Here is an 18,210-nt window from a genome sequence, read left to right on the forward strand (position 1 = left end):
AATAAAATTTAGAAAGGGGGCATGTAGGAGTTTGTATTGTTTTGTGGTTGGAATGTGAGGTTTTGTTGACACAAGGAGTTAGGTGCAACCATAAAAGAACTCCAAGATGGGATGTGTCAACTCTAGAAGCCAAGCGATTTTGTTTGAAGTAGGGAATTGTTGACGTGTCTAAAGTTGCATTGCTGCAAACTCCATACGGCCAACGCAAAATAGAATGTACTCGCTAAGTATCCTATCCTCTCTTGAGATAAGGAAATCCCTAATACTATTTCTTACGTTTGATCAAAGGGGACAACCTCAAGGTTTCGTTTGTCAGGTCTTGACTGCGGGATTACTCAGTGGTTTGATGCGTTTTTGCTGGAAACACAAGGGGACTTACGGTGAAATAGGCAATTGCTGGATGAGTTCCCGAGGACTTCAATAGTCTCGCTTATTGAATGGTTTAAGTTGGGTTGATACTGTTTTCAGCGGGACTGTGGATTCTCTTGGTAAAAAAAAAGGAAAAAGAGGGATAGAGAGAGAGAGAGAGGTACAAAAAATATAAATTATTTAACTAAGATAGCAGATTCAGTAAACAGACAGACACCTCCAAATAACTAGATTAAGCATTACCAGCCATTTAAGGACAATACTTGCATCAATCTAGTGCGATCTTCAAGGGAAAATTGAATTTTCATGCTATTAAATACAACATCAGAACTTTGACATTCATTCAGTGGGCATTCAATAACCAAACTAAGCATATGAAAGGTTCAGATTAACCGTGCAGAAGGAAAGACAATCAGCCATTCCCTAACGGTATGAACAACGAGGATTCTATCGGATGTTTACTTAGAAAATGCTATATAAAGGAAAGAAATATAACTGAAAATTCTAAATTAATGAAGAAGGAGACCATGCACTCACAGGGAAACTTGAAACAGTCTTAACTTTGCATTAAATCCTGTAAATTTCGCCAGAGCTTCAACAACAATCCAAGAACTTCTTACAAAATGAGGGAAAACAAGTCCCTTAAATGGGCTTCAAAAATGGATGAATGGCCAAGATCTAATCTAAACAAGAGGCCCAGATTCATCCATAAAACATGGCTGCCCATACCCATAAATGGGAGGCAAATATCAGCAACTACCCCAAAGGGATTAATAACTACCCCAAAAGGTAATTAGAACTTATCCAAAATAATCCAAAAGATGCATACACATAAAATTTTACATTTAGTTGACTTGGAAGTCAGACATGACCCTTTGGCCAAAAAGAGCACTTTTCAAAATTAAAAAGGAAAAAACACTTTAGGAGAGCACTTTTTCTTTTTCAGCGTCACACCCCTTTTCCAAAAATTCATCCTCACCATGCAAATATTCTTGCCAAAGGTTTCGACCCGCTGCACGTTCTTTATAAACATAATCTTGGAACCTGATGCATAATTGGAATAGCAAACAAAATGGAGGTATAGGAGGATGGCAGATTTTATACTGCATGCCCTCAAGGTACTGGTCCAAGTGCTTCAAACCATCTTTCCAGTTGGAACGATTACGCTCAAAGTATAACATGTCTGAATGGAATTGACCAGCAAAACTCAGGTCCTTAGTGGAATAGGTGATCCTATCCGTCTCTAGTCTTTCTTCCCAGTCTAGCTGTATTATGTCATCTGATAGGTCATTTCGCCATCCTGAGACCATTGATTGGAGGGTCGTCTTGCCGAGTTCTTGCATGCCTTTCAGAATTGGCTCACATGCATCGTTTTCTTTATCAATGATTTCTCATGTCATTCTTCATAGTGATAGTCAAGTACCATTCCTAAAGAGTGTTGATGTTATAAGGATCTAGGATGGCGGACAATGTAGGAATCTGTGCATGGGTCTAGAAGAGAGCTCTCATGAGGGGAAGAGTAGTGGCAGCCACTTCATGCATTCTAAGGGATTCCCTCTTTACCTCTAATAGCCGGACCAGGGTGGTCTCTCGATGGTGAGCCATCTCTTTTACTTCTTCGAGGATTCATTCTCCCCTCCCTTTGATGCCTTGTATCCATTCTCTGACGGCCCTTGCAGTATCCCGTACTCCTTCAAATTCTGTTGTGGTCCTCTGGGCCAAGGCCGTCGGGGGAATGTGGGATTCGGAAGCATTGTGTAATGGTCTCAGCATTTGATCGATGTATCCCTCGGCCTGCTCGGTGCGAGCTCGATATATGTCCTTTTCAGCTGTTATCTCTTCAAGTTGCCTGAGCATGTTCTATACTGAATCCTTGAATTCCTCCTTTTCTTGTTCCTTAGTGGCTCGTTCGATGGGGATGGTTGTGATGCTATAATCTGCCAGTGTGATTTGATCTACTGGCTTGTCTACAGGTGGGGTGGCGATGTGAAGAGTACGGTTCCTTTGCTCATCTTTGGTCATCCTGGAATATGCCTTGGGCCTTTTCTCCCCCTTGGCTTTAGCTTGATCTATACGTGAGAAGATGTCTTCCAAGTCAATGGGTGGCTTTGTGGTGGCCTTGCACTAGGCTCGGGCAATCAACCATTCTTGAGGTACAGTTTGGGCTGATGCTATGGTTAAATTTTCACTCTGTTCTTTGATGTTTTCAGCCGTCTCATCACAAATTTGCAGCTGCTTGGTTACGGGAGGAGTGGAGGAGGTGTCAAGTTCTTTGCTTGCAGCAGAGTTTCCTCCCACTTCACTGAACAATTGTCTGGTGCCTTCGTGTGATGGTAGCTCTTCAGTCTTTTCGAGCTCGCAGGTCTCCTCTGTCCTTTGCTCTCCTTCAACGGTAGAGTCATCTTTGGTAGTGTTCTGGAGCAGCAGTTCATGGCAACTCTGTGCTGGTGGGTTCATGTACTTCGATCCCCTGAATGGATGGAATCTCTCCTTCCTCAATTTGGTTACCCGGCTCGGCTGATTCAATGACTCTTAGCTCGGCGTCTAGCATGTCGAGTGCGGGAGGATCATCAACTCCAAATGCATCAATATCGCTCTGGGAAGGCGGAGCAGGTATATAATCTAGTTCTACTACATTGTCGGACGAACTGGGGTCCTTTGACGATGAAGTGACCTTTGGTCTCCTAATGGGAATCTTCTCCCTTCTTGTTTTCTTGGATGTCCGAGTTCCTCTGCTGGCTTTAGCCTTCTTTCTTTTCTCAGGCTTTTCAATTTCTTCCCTAGGTGCACTGGAAGTTCCCTCATCTTCGGAGGACTGAGAATCAAGGCTACCCATTAAGTGGTAAGTGAACTGGACTCCTTCATGAATTAGTCGCTCAATCTGCTGATGCAACCATTGGTCTGTATATCTTCCTAGGGCTGCCATGACTACCTCAAAATCAGTGATTGGGTCTTGCGACCAATCAATGCCTGGTAAAAGATGTCTTACTGCCTCAAATTCTCGGACCTGCAAGCAATTTCTTGAATCTGTGAGTTGATCTGGGACCCGACGATATTCATAGAGTCGCATTTGCTGCACACTCAGCCTCGAATATTCACGCCTCTGGACCTCATAGTCATTAGAGCAATTTTTCCAATAATCTTCAACTGATTCCTTTGCTCTATACCGCCTGCCATAGGCTCTCTTTGCCAGATTGTCGTGATCGAAGCATTTCCTTGGAAAATGCTCCTGTAGGCCATAGGAGGCCAGCTCTGCGAAGGATTCCTCTGCCTCGGAGGGGTTCTTCAGATGGACATCTTGGTTGCCTATAATCATGGGGAATGCGAATCCAGCCTGCTTGCTATCTCTGAGTAAGCTGCCGGCCAGACGTGATTGCCTTGCGACCTCCATAAGAACTATCTTGTCGGTTGGGTACCGTGGAAGCCGGAGAGGGGCACCATCAAAGTCAGCTATCCGGATATAGGAGAACCTTGGGAACTGGATGAACCAGGCTTTGTATCTCTGTACTAGAATAGTAGCTTGCTCCGAGAGCCTTATGTGTAATCCTCCCTGCATAAGTTTGACCAAGCGCATTGTGAAGGCGTCATTGACGCGCTCATACTGGCCAACTACATTAGCCGGGCTGTTCTTTTCCCTCTGAGCTATATCCTGATAGTGAAGCTGTGGGTAACAATCGTATACCTTTACCTGATCAGGTCCATTCCCAATTTCACCTTTCATTATTAAACCTAGCAGTGGCTGGTTCCTGGCGAACATATAGACCAAATAGGAGGTCATAGTGAAGTACTTCTTTGTCTCGAGTTTGATTAGCTTAGTGTGGATGTTGTCGCTTATGATCTAGGCCTAGTCAAACTTGGACTTCCTAGCGAAGACTTGCTCTGTGAAATAAAACATCCACTCTTCAAAGTAGTTGGATTTGGGGAGTCCCATAACCCTGCTGAGCAATGTGACCATGTCCACATGCTCATTGTGAAAGTCACTTCTTGGGGTCTTTTTCCCAATTCTGACGTTTGGAGGTCTTCTCTCCTTGTACCACTCTTCATTGATCAGTGTTCTGCATCTGGCAGGATTCATATCATATGCCCCTTGCGCTTCATCTATAGTTGTGGCTGTGGGATTGTTTGGGAAGGGAATGTCGAATGTGTCGCCAATGGCTTCAGGAGTGAAGTTAGCGAGGACCATGTCCTTGAGGAGCACCAATCTAGAACCTGGTTGGTAATGCCAGGCAGCCTCTACTACTAACTCATAGTTTTGCACTGCTGGGGGAAATCTTGCTACTTGGGCGATGCCACTTTCCATCATCCGCCTAGGCCCGCCGTAGGCATTAGGGGAGAAGACTCGGCTCCTGAAATCTTGGATATCGATATGGCCTAGGTCAGTATCACCGACATTGTCCCAGACACTCTGAACTTTTGACTCCCTCAATCCCCCTCTTTGATATTGGTACTTCATCCTTTCGACTCGGCAAGGGATATTAGATTTGGATGCTCGCGATGTCTCGGCTGTAGCAGGCATCTTTGATGATTCTACCGCTGATTTAGGCATTTATCTTGCACAACTGGATGCGGATTACGAGGCGATAAAGGAAGTAAAGCGGGTTAGATATAGGACATACCAGCATACCAGGATTAATTCAAAAATCGAATTGAAAGAACAACATGATATTGTTAGCCAAAAACTTGATTGATTTAAACATGAATAGTTATGAAGCTTTTCGATTGTGAATTTATATTTAGGCATTAATTTCAAAATGGACAAAGCTTGAGAAATTTTCCTAAGTTTTAAAAAAATGCATTTTCTAGCTGTTTCTTAGGAGTAAGCTCTGATTTCAATCGCTTTGCATGACGCCTTACAAACGTAAAAAGATGCGATTTTGAAGACTTAAGCATTTTAATCAATTTTTGCACAGACATCCATCCAATTTGTAAATATTTCAGATGGTTGAAAGAGGTAAAGCGTACTTACCTGGTGAAAATGAATGGCGAGAAATTGCACGATTTGCAAATTTGAATGGGAGGGTTTTGCAATTTTGAATTTCAACGGTTAACTTTAATCCAAATTTTCGCACCCATGGTTTGAAAAGAATTTGCAATTTTTATACAGACTTAGCAATTTACCTTGGGTGATTTGCAAGTTTAACCTGGGTAACCTAGTTGAAACGCGATTCTGAAAAGGGGCTGCAATGTTTAAGAAATCGCAATCTTGATTTTCGAAGACCTATTCAGACCTTACACTTCAACACTCACGACACTGTGGGCTAATTTTGAAAAATGGGGGGAAGGGTTTGTGGACTTCAGACTTTGCGGTTCTTCCTCAAGCTTGGATGGCAAATTTCGGTGAATTGGAGAGTTTTGAAAACCATTTAAAACTTCAAACTTTCTTTCATATTTACCCCAAATCGCGATTTTCAGTGCTATGAGAGTTTTTGAAAACTTTCGTGTGGTTCCATATTTTGCGATTTTCACACTTCATCCGAACTTCAGCGGATTGGGGCAATTCGTCAATTTCATTTCTCACGTGTTTACGTCTTTATGCGAAATTCGGTGCCTTGGGATGATTTTTTAAACTTTTCGAAATACTCACCTATCGCTTGGATCGCGATTTTTGGCATTTTATGACACTTTGTCAACTTTTCAATATTTTCGGACCTTTTTAGTTATTTGCAAACTTTCTTCTTTTTGGCATTTCGGCTTAAAGGTCCGAATTTCGGCCCTTTTGGCCATTTTGACAAGTTTTCACTTTTCTTTCATTTCGGCTTAAAGGTCCGAATTTTGGCCCTTTTGGACATTTTGTCAACTTTTCTAATTTTCAGCATTTTCACTTAAAGGGTTCGAATTTCGACCCTTTTGGCCTTTTTGCCAATTTTTAACTTTCTAACATTTCACTTAAAGGGTCCGAATTTCGGCCCTTTTGGCCTTTTTGCCAATTTTTAACTTTCTAACATTTCACTTAAAGGGTCCGAATTTCGGCCCTTTTGGCCTTTTTGCCAATTTTTAACTTTTCGGACCTTTTGGTCACTTTGTCAACTTTGCTCTTTTTCGGACCTTTTGGCTGAAAGGCATAAGCTTCGGCACTTGGGTGAGTTTTGAGGCTTTCGCCCCTCCTTTACCTTCCGGATGGCGAAAATCGACATTCATACAAGTCCTGCAAACCTTTGAAAACACCATGAAATCCCTCTCATTATTATTATGCGAAAATCGGCGTCTTTGGGTTCTCATGCGACCTTCAGATGCTCTGTTCTTTTACTTGGCGGACTTCGCCAGTTTCTATCATCCCATGCCCTTTTAAGGCGATTTCACAAGCTTGAACAATCTCTTGGGATTCATGCCCAAGGGTTCAATTGACCATATGGATCACCGGCTCCTTCGCTCAAGATCACCATCTCACGGACTAATTGCAGACTCGCTTGAAAGGACGCGAGAGGCTCTGCGCGGAACTCAACAGGGCGAAGACGGAAAGGCCCAAAAAAGGAAGGGGGACCCTGTCGGCGACAGGGAGCGTGTGCAACGCACAACAGAAATGAAGCTATAACAGTTAGCATTTGCTGTTATGAACAGATTCAACCTGTTACCAGGAAGTTCTAGGAGCTTTACAGCTACAGATGCATTTTGGCATGTTACATCAATGTCTATTTGTATAATAGCAGCATATTTCCTTGGCGGGTCATCATCTTTTGAAATTATAACACTGCTGTTGTAAACAGAAATTTGTAGCAGCCAGCATACCTTTTAACAACCAATACATTGTTGGAGTTTGAGGCCAAATTGTCGTTATTAGTTATCTCTTTAATGCATGCAAAGTGTTTGTTGAAATGTCAATGAAATTTCTATGCATTGTGGATTTACTATATGAACAAATATTGTCTCAAATTTCATTATGAATGATCCCATACCAAAACACATTGAAAATATATTGGAAACCATCACTATGCAAAGTGTTTGACGAAATGCCTGCATGATAAACGATAGAAAAACTTTGTGAGATATGGAAAAAAAAATTGGTTTCAATTTCAGGGTGGACATTTCACAGATCTCCTACCTTGTAAGGTATTTCAACAAAAGATACCTTTCTTCTTTGTGACAAATGACTTTATAGCTTCCTTTCATGATCTATATAGGCATATAGAAAAAGACAATAAAGATGAAACCGTCATAGAAGACAAGTTTTTTAAACATGACTTGCAAGTGGGAAAACAACAAAGTTTTTAAGCTGAAACTTCTTACACTATAAATTTTTTGTATGGCTACAATAGTTCTCGTAGGGCTACTTGTGCAAATAATTTTTTTGGGTTACATACAAATGTTTATAATGTTTTAAATAGGATATGATTGATCTTTGCTATAGATGAATACTTGAAATGTATGCACAATAAAGGAGAAAGGATTATGGCTAGCTTTGTGAAGGCCTAGAAAAGAAACTGCAGGAAGTTATGGGCAAGTATATGTAATGTCCCCTTCCTAACTTGCTCATTAGCCTATTTAGTTGGGTTCTTGTAGGCTAATGAGTTTGGTTTAGGGGACTTTGGAGGCAGTTGATCCAGTAGGATAGTAAGTATTAGATGATTATTTGGGTTTCGATAGTTAAGATGAGCGTAATGCCCTTTTCTGGAGTAATTTCGCATGAGTTTCCCCATACTATTTTTAGTAAGTCAATTTGGGGCACTGACTGAGCCGGTTGTCAGTATTTCTAATTTTAGATATGTTGGTGGGAGCAGTGAATATTATTGGCCCAATATTTGGTATAATTTGGTGCTTTTATGTTAAATAATCATAAGTTAATGTTTTATAAAGAAAAATTAAAAATTTAACTTTATTGTTGTTTAATATAAATAAAATAAAGACTATTTGGATGCCAAGAATAAAGTACAATGCAAATATTTAATAAAGGGGGCCTTTTGGTGACTTAAATGCACTTTATAAAGTCTTTGATTTTATTTTAATATTTTCAAAAGACTATTTGGGAGGGGCTAGGACATTAGGAAAAATATAAAAGATAAAGTTGGAGCTCATTTCACTTATGCTAAGTTGGATATTGCTTCTTTCTTTGGAGTTTGTTCTTCTCAGGTTTGTGAGGACGAAAACCCTTGTAGGTGACAATCTAGAGATTATCTTGGTGATTTCATCTCAGAGGTCATAGTTGGGCATACTTATGGAGTTTATTTTAGTTTTGACAGGGATTTATTGCATATCAATTTGTTAGAGGCTGATTGAAGAAATGTTGACGTGTCTGAAATCGCATTGCTGCAAACTTCATACGGCCAACGCAGAATAGAATAGCCGACTGATTATCCTACTCTCTCTTGAGATAAGGAAGTCTCTAATGCTGTTTTCGAAGTTTGATCAAAGGAGACTACCTCAAGGTTTCTTTTGTCAGGTCTTGACTGCGGGATCTCTCAGTGGCTTGATGTGTTTATGCTGGAAACACAAGGGGGACTTACGTTTAACTGGCAACAAGCTAGTCTGCTGTGATTCTCGAATTATGCAATAAAGAGCAAAAGGAAAGGTTTAGGAGATCTAAAACTAACAACACGGGTATGCGGGTAGACAGATTCAACATAACCAATTCCTGCTTGGCCAGAATGGCTCACAACCTTGCAGGAACGGTGCAATCTTCAAAGGAACTTGGAAGATTTTCAGATTGGAGACGCACGGCTAAGCACCCAATTCTGGCGCAGCTCGGACGGACACCTGCAATTGAACTAAGCACAATCGAAGGCTCAGGTTAACCACACAAAAAGATACACAATCAGCATATCCTCAGTGGTATGAGCCTGAATCTATCAAATACCTGCACACCCAAAATAAAAAGATCTATCTAAAATGCTGAAAGAAACCATGCAAACAGGATGAAAACAAGACAATAAACACCAAATCAATGTTTATATATTGATTTCAACTGACTATTACAACAATTTCTGCAGCATCTCTATGCTACCGCTAAGATCTAACCTATTCTAACTCTAAAATCTAACTATCTAACCATCTCTCAATCTCTAACAATCTCTAACAATCTAACCATCTAACCATCTAACTATCTAACCCTTTACAGAAGAAAGGCCTCTGCCTTTTATAGATATTACAATTTTGAATCAGAGGCCAGGATGGACTGCATCGAAGGGTCCTGATCTGTCTTCCAGAAGCTGACAGCTTTGATCCATGCCGAATTAATTCTCAGTTATCCAACCAACAAATATCTCAACTACCAACCACTTTTGGCTTTAATTCAGGTTTATCCGGTCTTTTTGGTGGTTGGGAATAGTTATCCACAAAAATATCTTGCACGGGACCCATAGGCAGTTTACAATAAAGTAGTTTCAGCTTTAAGACTGAATTTTTGGATTTAAATCCAACTGTGTGCCTTCTGAGAATGCATAAACTTGCAGCATTCAGAGTGTTCTTTTGCCCTTTGCCTCCAATTTCGCCGGTGGACTTCATCTTTGTTCAACGGCACGGTTCCCAATGCTCGGTTGCTCTTGCGCTCCTGTATCTTTCTTTTCCAATCTTCAGCGCCTGGCCTTGAATTGCAATCCTTCCTTGATTTGCATTTGAGGTCTTTCTCCTGGTTCTTCGATGACGTCTTGCGATCAACCAACTTCATTTCATTAAATTAATTTGAAAAAATTAAATAATTTAATTTTAACAAACATTAAATTTAGTTACGACGTCTGGCTTGAGAAGCTCTTTGCGGGATGTATCTTGAAAATGCTTCTCTTTCTCTTCGATTGTGAAATCTGATCCTTGGTTTTTTATTTCTGCGTATTTTACCTTTGGAGTCTTGGACGTTTTAAATGGGTTTATGGCGCGATTCTGGAGGTTTGGAGAACTTCTGCAAATTTTAAAACTCTAACTCTCATGCTTTTTTGGTAAATTTCGGAGAACGGAGGGCACCTTTTGAAATTTGCAAAAACTTCGGACCTTTTGGTGTTCTTTTGCAAATTTCGGAGCTTACATATATTTCACAAATTCTAAAGGCAAATTCGGACCTAAGGGCCACTTTGCAACTCTTCACGTTTTACCTTTCCCAGGGGTCCGAAAATGGACTTCACGCTTTCGGAGCTGGAGTTGCTTTTAAAAGATTTTGCACTTTAAACTTTTCTTCGGGGGTCCGAAAATAGACCTAAGTGCCTTTTCGGACTTTTGGACCTAGTGCGTCCTTTTAAAAAAAAACATTTCGCCCTTGTCAAAAAACCTGGGACCTGGGGTCCGAAAATAAGGTTTTAAGTGATTTTGGGGGGCGGAGGCGTTTTGCGTTTTAAACTTTGGACCTGGGGCGTGTTTTAAACATTTCGCGATTTCCTTTTACCTTTCATTTTGGAGCTAGGGTCCGAAAATGGATCTAAGGCGAATTTCGGAACTTGGAACACTTTTGCAAAATCGCGGTTTTAGAAATTTTGGCCCCAGGGTCCGAAAATGGACACTTTAAACGATTTTCGGGGCTTGAAGCGCTTTTGGTAAATTTCGGATCTAAAACGCGTTTTTTTTTTTTTGTGTTTCCTAAACTCGACGCACTTTCCATTTACCTCCGAGGGTCCGAAAATGAGGGCGCTTAAGTGGTTTTCGGACCTTGTAACATATTTCGCAAAATCGCGTTTTCACTTTTCGAACCTAAAAATGCGTTTGGAAATTTAGAAGAAACTTCGAATTTCGGCCCTAGGGTCCGAAATTGGTGCTTTAAGTGAAATTCGGACCTGAAGGCACGTTTGCAACATTTCACTTTTTCGGACCTCCTGCCAGTTTTATCAACTTTTTCACTTTTTGGCCCAGGGTCCGAAATTGGACAACTTAAGTGATTTTCGGACCTCTGGGGCATTTTCGCAACTTTTGAACTTTTTCACATTTTGGCCCCAGGGTCCGAAATTGGGCATTTTGGGCGATTTTAAACGTTTCCTCAAGAAGTGCGAGCTTGGGCACTTGGGCAAGTTTGCCCAGATCTCCCCGGAGGATCATTTAATGGAATATAACATTAAAGTATAAGTGACATTTCCATATGTCTTTCTCCTTTCTTATACTTTAAGTTATATTCCATATATACTTTCAGGATGTTTGAGAGTGGTTTCGGCCCTCCAAGAGTTATATTGCAAATTCTAGTTTTTGGAGGTTTCCTCAGTTTTCAGAGTTAGCCAAATTTCAGGATCAGGGAATTCCAGACTTAGCCAAATTTCAGGATCAGGACAAAAAGGCACAAACTGGGGGGTCCCTGTCCAAGACGGGGATGGGTGTGCGATTCGCACAACAAGAAAGAGGAGAGTTTGTTGTTCATTCATTTCTTTTTACTGCCCATACCTTCCTCAAGGCTGGCCATACATTGCTAAGGAGGAATGTGAGCTTTCTCAAGCTGATCAACTAGGGTTTTGGTGTCTTCTTCAGTAGTTTGGGGGCGTCTAGAGTGGGAAACTACATTGTTATATTTTGCTTTATCATTGCTGGAGTATTTTGGAGTTTGGCGTCCATTTTGGGAGAGATGGTTTGCAAATTTCATGAACAACTCAAGCTATTTTAATGCTGCATTTTTTGGGTATGTTTGAATTAGATATGTAATGCTATTTAATGATCTATGTTGCTCTTACTTTTGTGGAAAACTGTATTTTCAGATCAGAAATAAAACCTGAAATTTTCAGCTTCATATATTTCTAAGTTTTGTCAATTTTCTAAGTTGTTAAATTGCTGCGAGTTACTTTATTATCTGCACTTTGTTTATCATCTCAAATCCATTACAAAACACAAAAAAAAACAAAAAAAACAAAGGCAAAACAGGGCAGCATACTATAGTATAATATTGTCAAATTGTAGAGACACATATTGGGAATATTAATGCCCAAATTGAATAGTCCACAAATTCCTTCCCTGGTTAGCAACATATATTTAAGTATGATGATATTTTTCCTGTGATTCATTCCCTTGAAACATTCATACTTTTGAGCATTTATCTAAACATTCATGAAGTGGAAGAATATTGAGGCTTTATAGGCAATTATCTAGACCCAAGTGACTACAGAGGACTATTGCTTGACTTTAAGTGCTTAATTCAACAAAAGCCTCATAGCGCAAAACATTGCTTGACACAACATACAACATAGCCTTGAAAGATTTGTACAGCCCAAGTGCCATTTTAATACTTGCCATGGGTAAGCACTAATAGCTATGTAAACTGAGATTAATCACATGTTGTAATTAATTTTGATTAAAGTCCTACCAAAGGGTAGAATATAAGGAACTGCAGGATTGAATGGAAATGGCAATCGCCATTAAATATGTTGCATCAGTGCATTTATTTCACACATGCTTTTTGCATTAAAGCACCATTAAGGGAGTATATTCAGTTTTATTAACTTTCCTTCTGTTCAATGGATTGAATTACTTGTAATTTTGCAATCTTGATGATATTCATCAAGTGATTACATACTGGTTTATAATTTTGAAACTTTAAAATACTAATGTATTCAATAAAAATAGAGATGTGTTTACCAAAGTAAAGTTTATTTTTAACTGAAACTATTGTTCTTAACATTTGGAAAATATTCCATTTGAGGGAAATGCCTGAAAGCATGTCACAGCCTTCTGGATGCATGTCAACATTGATGTTGAATTTAACATATTGGTTCCTTTTTGGTGAAATACTGATTTTATGTTTTTCATCTATTGAATATTGTATTCTCATTTATAAGATTTGCTTTTGATTTCATCTAAGTTTATCTTCTTGTGTTAGGAAGCCACTGATACGATTGTAGATATTTTACACTCAAAATCAATAAACTAGAAATTACGTTTGGATTTGCCCAAATTACTTAATGAATGAAGTCTTGAAGTAAGATGTTCAGCTAGAATTCAAGAAAGTAATATATCTGATTGGTGGTACAGGAATCTCCATGACACTCACATGTATGGTAGCTTGCCTCCAGAATTTGGCAGCCTTAACAAGATGAAAAATCTGTACATATTTCATACTGTATTTAATTTTTTGAAGCCCTTAATAATTCTTTGACAATTGGAAATTAGTTAATAATCTTTGAAGACATGTAAAATAGTTACTGAACAAGTATATGTTCAATTTTATATTTAAAACCTGAACAGTCATTAATTTTGCATTGGATGTTAGCAAATGATAGTAAGAATTGGTTTACTGCTCTAACAGCATCTCAATTCTAACAACTTTTCTTTAAACAGGTCACTTCAGGCCAATCTCTTTACTGGGACTGTTCCCGATTCCTGGATTTCTATGGTTAATATTAAACACCTGTATGCTACAGATAAATTGGAAACAAGCCTTGTGACTAGCAATTCTAAATTTTATTTTCTTTATATCAATCACACAATATTCATATTACGTAATGAATTGTTAGAACTTAGAATGATGCAAAGTCTGGCATATCTCTATTTTTTTTTCAATTGGTTTTGTGTCTTTCATCTTAAAAGTTAAAATTGATCATACTTGCATTGCAGAAATGTTTTTGATAATCGATTAAGTGGACCCTTTCCTACCTGGCTTTCAAGATTCAGTACCAGAATGTGAGCATTGTGGAAACCTTCAACTCTAACTCTTGATTTGCGAAATTGTCACAAAGATATTATTTGGCTTCTCAAAGATGTAGTATATTGTATTACATATTTTCTATGCCTTAAGTTCTGAATGCTGACGTTCAGTGTCTATTCAATGTGATCTTTAGAAATTTAGGTTGTAACTACTTCTTTGGGCCAAGTCCAAGAGGCTTTCCTGAGACTACGTAAGCTACAATACTCTTTAATTTCATCATATCTATGTTACTATAATCTGCAAGTTTGAACTAGACAAATACTGTTTGATGTAATTTATATTGGAAGTCAATCTACAGATATTAATTCCATTGTTGTCTTTCTTAGTTGTTACGTTAATACCTTCATTAAAAATCCAATGATAAATTGAGTGCTCTGGGATAATATAAAGGTATCTGTACTGAAAGAACTCTAAATGTTTAGTTTTGCAGGAAATTGTCTGGATTCTGACCTGGATAGTCATGCAAAATGCTTGGGTTCATCCAGTTGTGTTTCCTTTTATTCTCAACCTGAAAATGGTATGCATGCTTCCTTGCTGTTATGCCCATGATGAGAAAATAAATGTTAACAACCCCTGCATTCTTAAACTCAAAATTAACCTTCAATTTTTAAACCTGGGCTAGTCCATATTTTATGGTGTTTAAGAGTTATTTGGGCTGTATTCTGTTCATTCATGTGTTCCACGTTCTTCATTTGTCTAAATCAATCATACTTTTGTTAATGAAAATGAAGCTCAATCTGGATACCGTCTTCAACATCACAAACAGAAGCACACAAGGATTGTCTTAGGGGCTTCTATATCTGGTATTTTGTTGCTTGTGATTCTTGTTGTCACATTTTATGTATTGAAGAGGAAAATCAAGCAGGCAGGAAACTCACAATTGCTTCCTGTTGGTACCCAGTCAAGCACAGGTGCTCCCTTGTTTAAATTAAAAATATATGTTTCTTTTTAAATTATGGAGTGAATTTGCAATTTGTTTTCTGGTTTTTTAAAATGATTTATGCATACTTAAGAAGAAAAGAATGCTCATTATTTGATTTTGTACCAATTTACATTCCCTATGGGATGAAATAGATACTTTGGGAAGTGATAATATTGAGCCATGGGAGGTCCCAAATGGAATGCGAAGATTTAGTCTGAATGAGATTGTAAAAGCCACAGAAGGCTTTAGTAAAACCAATGAAATTGGCTTTGGAGGGTTTGGTAGGGTCTACAAAGGTTATCTTGACAATGGATGCATGGTGGCCATCAAAAGGGCATCTCCTTCAAGCTTTCAAGGACACAAAGAGTTTCAGAATGAAATAGTCATTCTTAGTAGATTACATCACCGCTGTCTGGTGAAGCTTGAAGGGTTCTGTGAGGAAGGCATGGAGCAGGTTTGTCTAATTTTAGCTGTAGTGCTATTTTCCTTGTCTACATGTGAGGATGAAACCATCTTAAACATATGTCACCATAATAAATGTTTCATGTATTTATACAATAATTCTTACCAGATTGACATAGCTAGTTCACTTTGGGTTCTATCATTTTTGCCTGCTGCTATTGCTCATGATCTACATGTGTATCTTGCAGATTCTGGTGTACGAGTTCATGAAAAATGGCAATCTGAACAATTTGATATCAAGTATGGTTACATTATTCCTTGATCTGCATTTCTCTGTTATTGATATTTAAGATCATGTACGTGTGTATTATATCTTACATTGCTTCATTATATCAAATATATAAATTTCCTGGGAGCATCAGAAAACTATTTAACATCATCTGGCAGAAAACTTATGTTTATAGCATTACCACATATAAAATATACCATTTGATAAGATTTATGTTTAACCACCAGGTAGGAGGATTAATCAAGTTCATTAATTGTACGAATCCTTGGAAAAATTCATGATAAAGTCTCCAATGCTCCTAGTTATCATGATAGGTTGGTGATGTGTCAAAGCCAAAGGTTACATAAAATCTGAGCCACCAGTAACTCAGTTGGCATCAATCTGAAGAACACATGCTATTCACAAGTACAAGGGGTACATCAGATTTGAATCCACCGATATGTCAAAAAGCATCCACCCACCCCAAGCACACTCATGCTATTCACAAGTTGGAGTACATAAGACTCAAAGCCACTAATAATTCAATTAGCATCCATTCCAGGCATACTCGTGCTATTCACAAGTACATGGACTATACTTTATAATGCTTGGTGTGACAGACATGGAATTAAACATGGGCACATGGATACATGGGATATGATCCTTTATGCCATGGTTGAAAAACTCTATGATTTTTTAGCAGACTCATGAGTACTCGCGAGCCATATTCGGCCGTGAGTCACTCGCTGCAAAACTCGCGGACAAGTTTTGCCCTAACTCATAGCGAGTATAACAGCAAAAAGTCGCAAAAAATTGCAGGGTTTTGGGCGAAAAATTGGCAGTAAAAACAAAACAAAAACGTTAACTCGCAAAACCTAAATTGCATTACTCATTTTGGACCCTTTCCCAGTCGTGATGGAGGTGATTTTACAATTGCATTTCTAAACCCTAAAATTTACATGCCTTTTTTAGCAATTTACGCTGCCACGGGAGACATTTTTTTTGATGCAGAAATACCAGGTGGAAAATGGCTCGATCTTAATGAGTCTAACACCATTACCTCTGAGCCAAGTGTTGGTGTTAGCCAAGATAGGCTGAAGTCTTTCAAGAATGGATGTGCATTCTTTATGCGACCATTGGATAAAAGGAAATGGGGCTTCCTCAACCCTTCGTGAGACGTACTCTGGATCAAGCACATGACCATCATCAATCATTCCTTGCGGAATGTCCACCAGGTTCAGATCAATAACCTGCTCAACGGTAAGCTTGCAGTAGTCCATCTTGAGAACCTCCATTTCTGTACAAAGATCTACCCAGATATCCTCAATACGATGCACGTGCACGAAGGACTTTTTGATCTTTTCCTTCATACCCTGGTAATCAAAATCTGCCCTGGACTTAAACCTTTTGAGTTTAATCTCTTGCATCTCAGTCTCCATAGCTTTAGCTTTGACGGATGTGACAAGAGAATACCGGCCAATTTTCAATGGGTTTGTTGTAGAAATCCCCATTCCGACCTTATGTCTGATAGATTGATGAGCGTGCACAGCCATGATCTGTCTTCCCAACTCCATAAGAATGATCTTATCAGTCGGGTATCTAGGGAGCATGTATGGTTGCCCATAGTAGCATCCGACTCTCACATAAGTGAAAGTTGGGAATTGGAAAAATAAGCACCCATACTCATTGACTCTTTCCCATGCTTCATCTGACACCCTTCTATTCTTTAGAGTTTTGTCAAACTGGCACATGAAGTAACCAAAGAATGCATCTTGAACTCTTTTGAAATGTAATCTACTGGGTCTCAAAGACAGCTGATCATAATATTCCCACACAGGTATAAGCGAGCGATCACCCTTGGTAAAAAGATCAGGGAAATGTCTGAGTGATGCTGCCAAATACACTAAGTATGAATTCATGTAGAAAGTCATGGTGGTTGGGACAGCTGCAAGTTGCTCGCACAAAACATCACTAATAATCTCTCCCCATGATATATGATGGGATTGCCTTATAAACATGGTAAACTAATACATCCAGGGTTCAAAAACATTAGAGTGTTCAAGACCCATCATCCTGCTGAGGAGAGTAATGATGTCTCTAATTTCCCACTTAAAGTCACAATGGTACAACTTAGCCCACCTTGTGAAGGCAGCTTGTGGCTCATGAATCCACCTGTTAATATGACGTTTGCAGTCATTTTCCCTCTTTACATAGTACTCGGTTGCACTATCCTTTGAAATGTCCATATAAACAGGTGTTGGTGGTATTTTGAAGACTTTCTCAATTGTATCCGCATCAAGGTGGATTATTTCCTCACCATCATCATTTTTAATGGTTCTCGTCTCCTTGTAAAAGTGATGGGCGCAAGTGAGAACAAATTCAGGTTCTAGGGCAGTTACTGGAAAAGAGGATTCATGATGGATGTGGCTGTCCAACAGCCGTTGCATATTACTATCCTGCGGATCCTCCACTCTCTTGACGAATTTTGACATGTCCACATTGTTGGTTGAAAATTTTGTACACTTGGGGAAATATACAAAATTGTGGTTTCAACCACAGTGTGTGAGTAAAACTCTCCTAATTAAGGGAAGGCTCCCCCTATCTAACTACAAATTTGAAAATAAAATAGGATGGGACAACAATCTTTCTTCTTCTTTCAAGAAAGACAATATCCTTTTCTCTTCACAGAGTAGGATAGCGATTGAATATAAACAACAG

General features: G+C 39.1%; 1 protein-coding gene across 10 annotated transcripts in view; it reads left to right on the forward strand.

Annotated features, from left to right (window-relative positions):
- The window catches only part of LOC131067594 (probable LRR receptor-like serine/threonine-protein kinase At1g06840), a 287,435-nt gene that overhangs the window by 175,907 nt on the left and 93,318 nt on the right, over positions 1–18,210 (forward strand). For 7 of the 10 annotated variants that reach the window (XM_058002709.2, XM_058002727.2, XM_058002670.2 and 4 more), the window contains 8 exons: positions 13,228–13,299; positions 13,534–13,605; positions 13,810–13,875; positions 14,034–14,090; positions 14,323–14,417; positions 14,632–14,811; positions 14,975–15,276; positions 15,473–15,524. In XM_058002709.2, the coding sequence (XP_057858692.2) occupies positions 13,228–13,299; positions 13,534–13,605; positions 13,810–13,875; positions 14,034–14,090; positions 14,323–14,417; positions 14,632–14,811; positions 14,975–15,276; positions 15,473–15,524 (896 nt within the window). The remainder of the gene's footprint in view (positions 1–13,227; positions 13,300–13,533; positions 13,606–13,809; positions 13,876–14,033; positions 14,091–14,322; positions 14,418–14,631; positions 14,812–14,974; positions 15,277–15,472; positions 15,525–18,210) is intronic. The other 3 variants (XM_058002693.2, XM_058002702.2, XM_058002733.2) reach the window with 3 other exon arrangements.

This window comes from Cryptomeria japonica, chromosome 5, assembly GCF_030272615.1.
Source record: "Cryptomeria japonica chromosome 5, Sugi_1.0, whole genome shotgun sequence".
Classification (NCBI taxonomy): domain Eukaryota; kingdom Viridiplantae; phylum Streptophyta; class Pinopsida; order Cupressales; family Cupressaceae; genus Cryptomeria; species Cryptomeria japonica.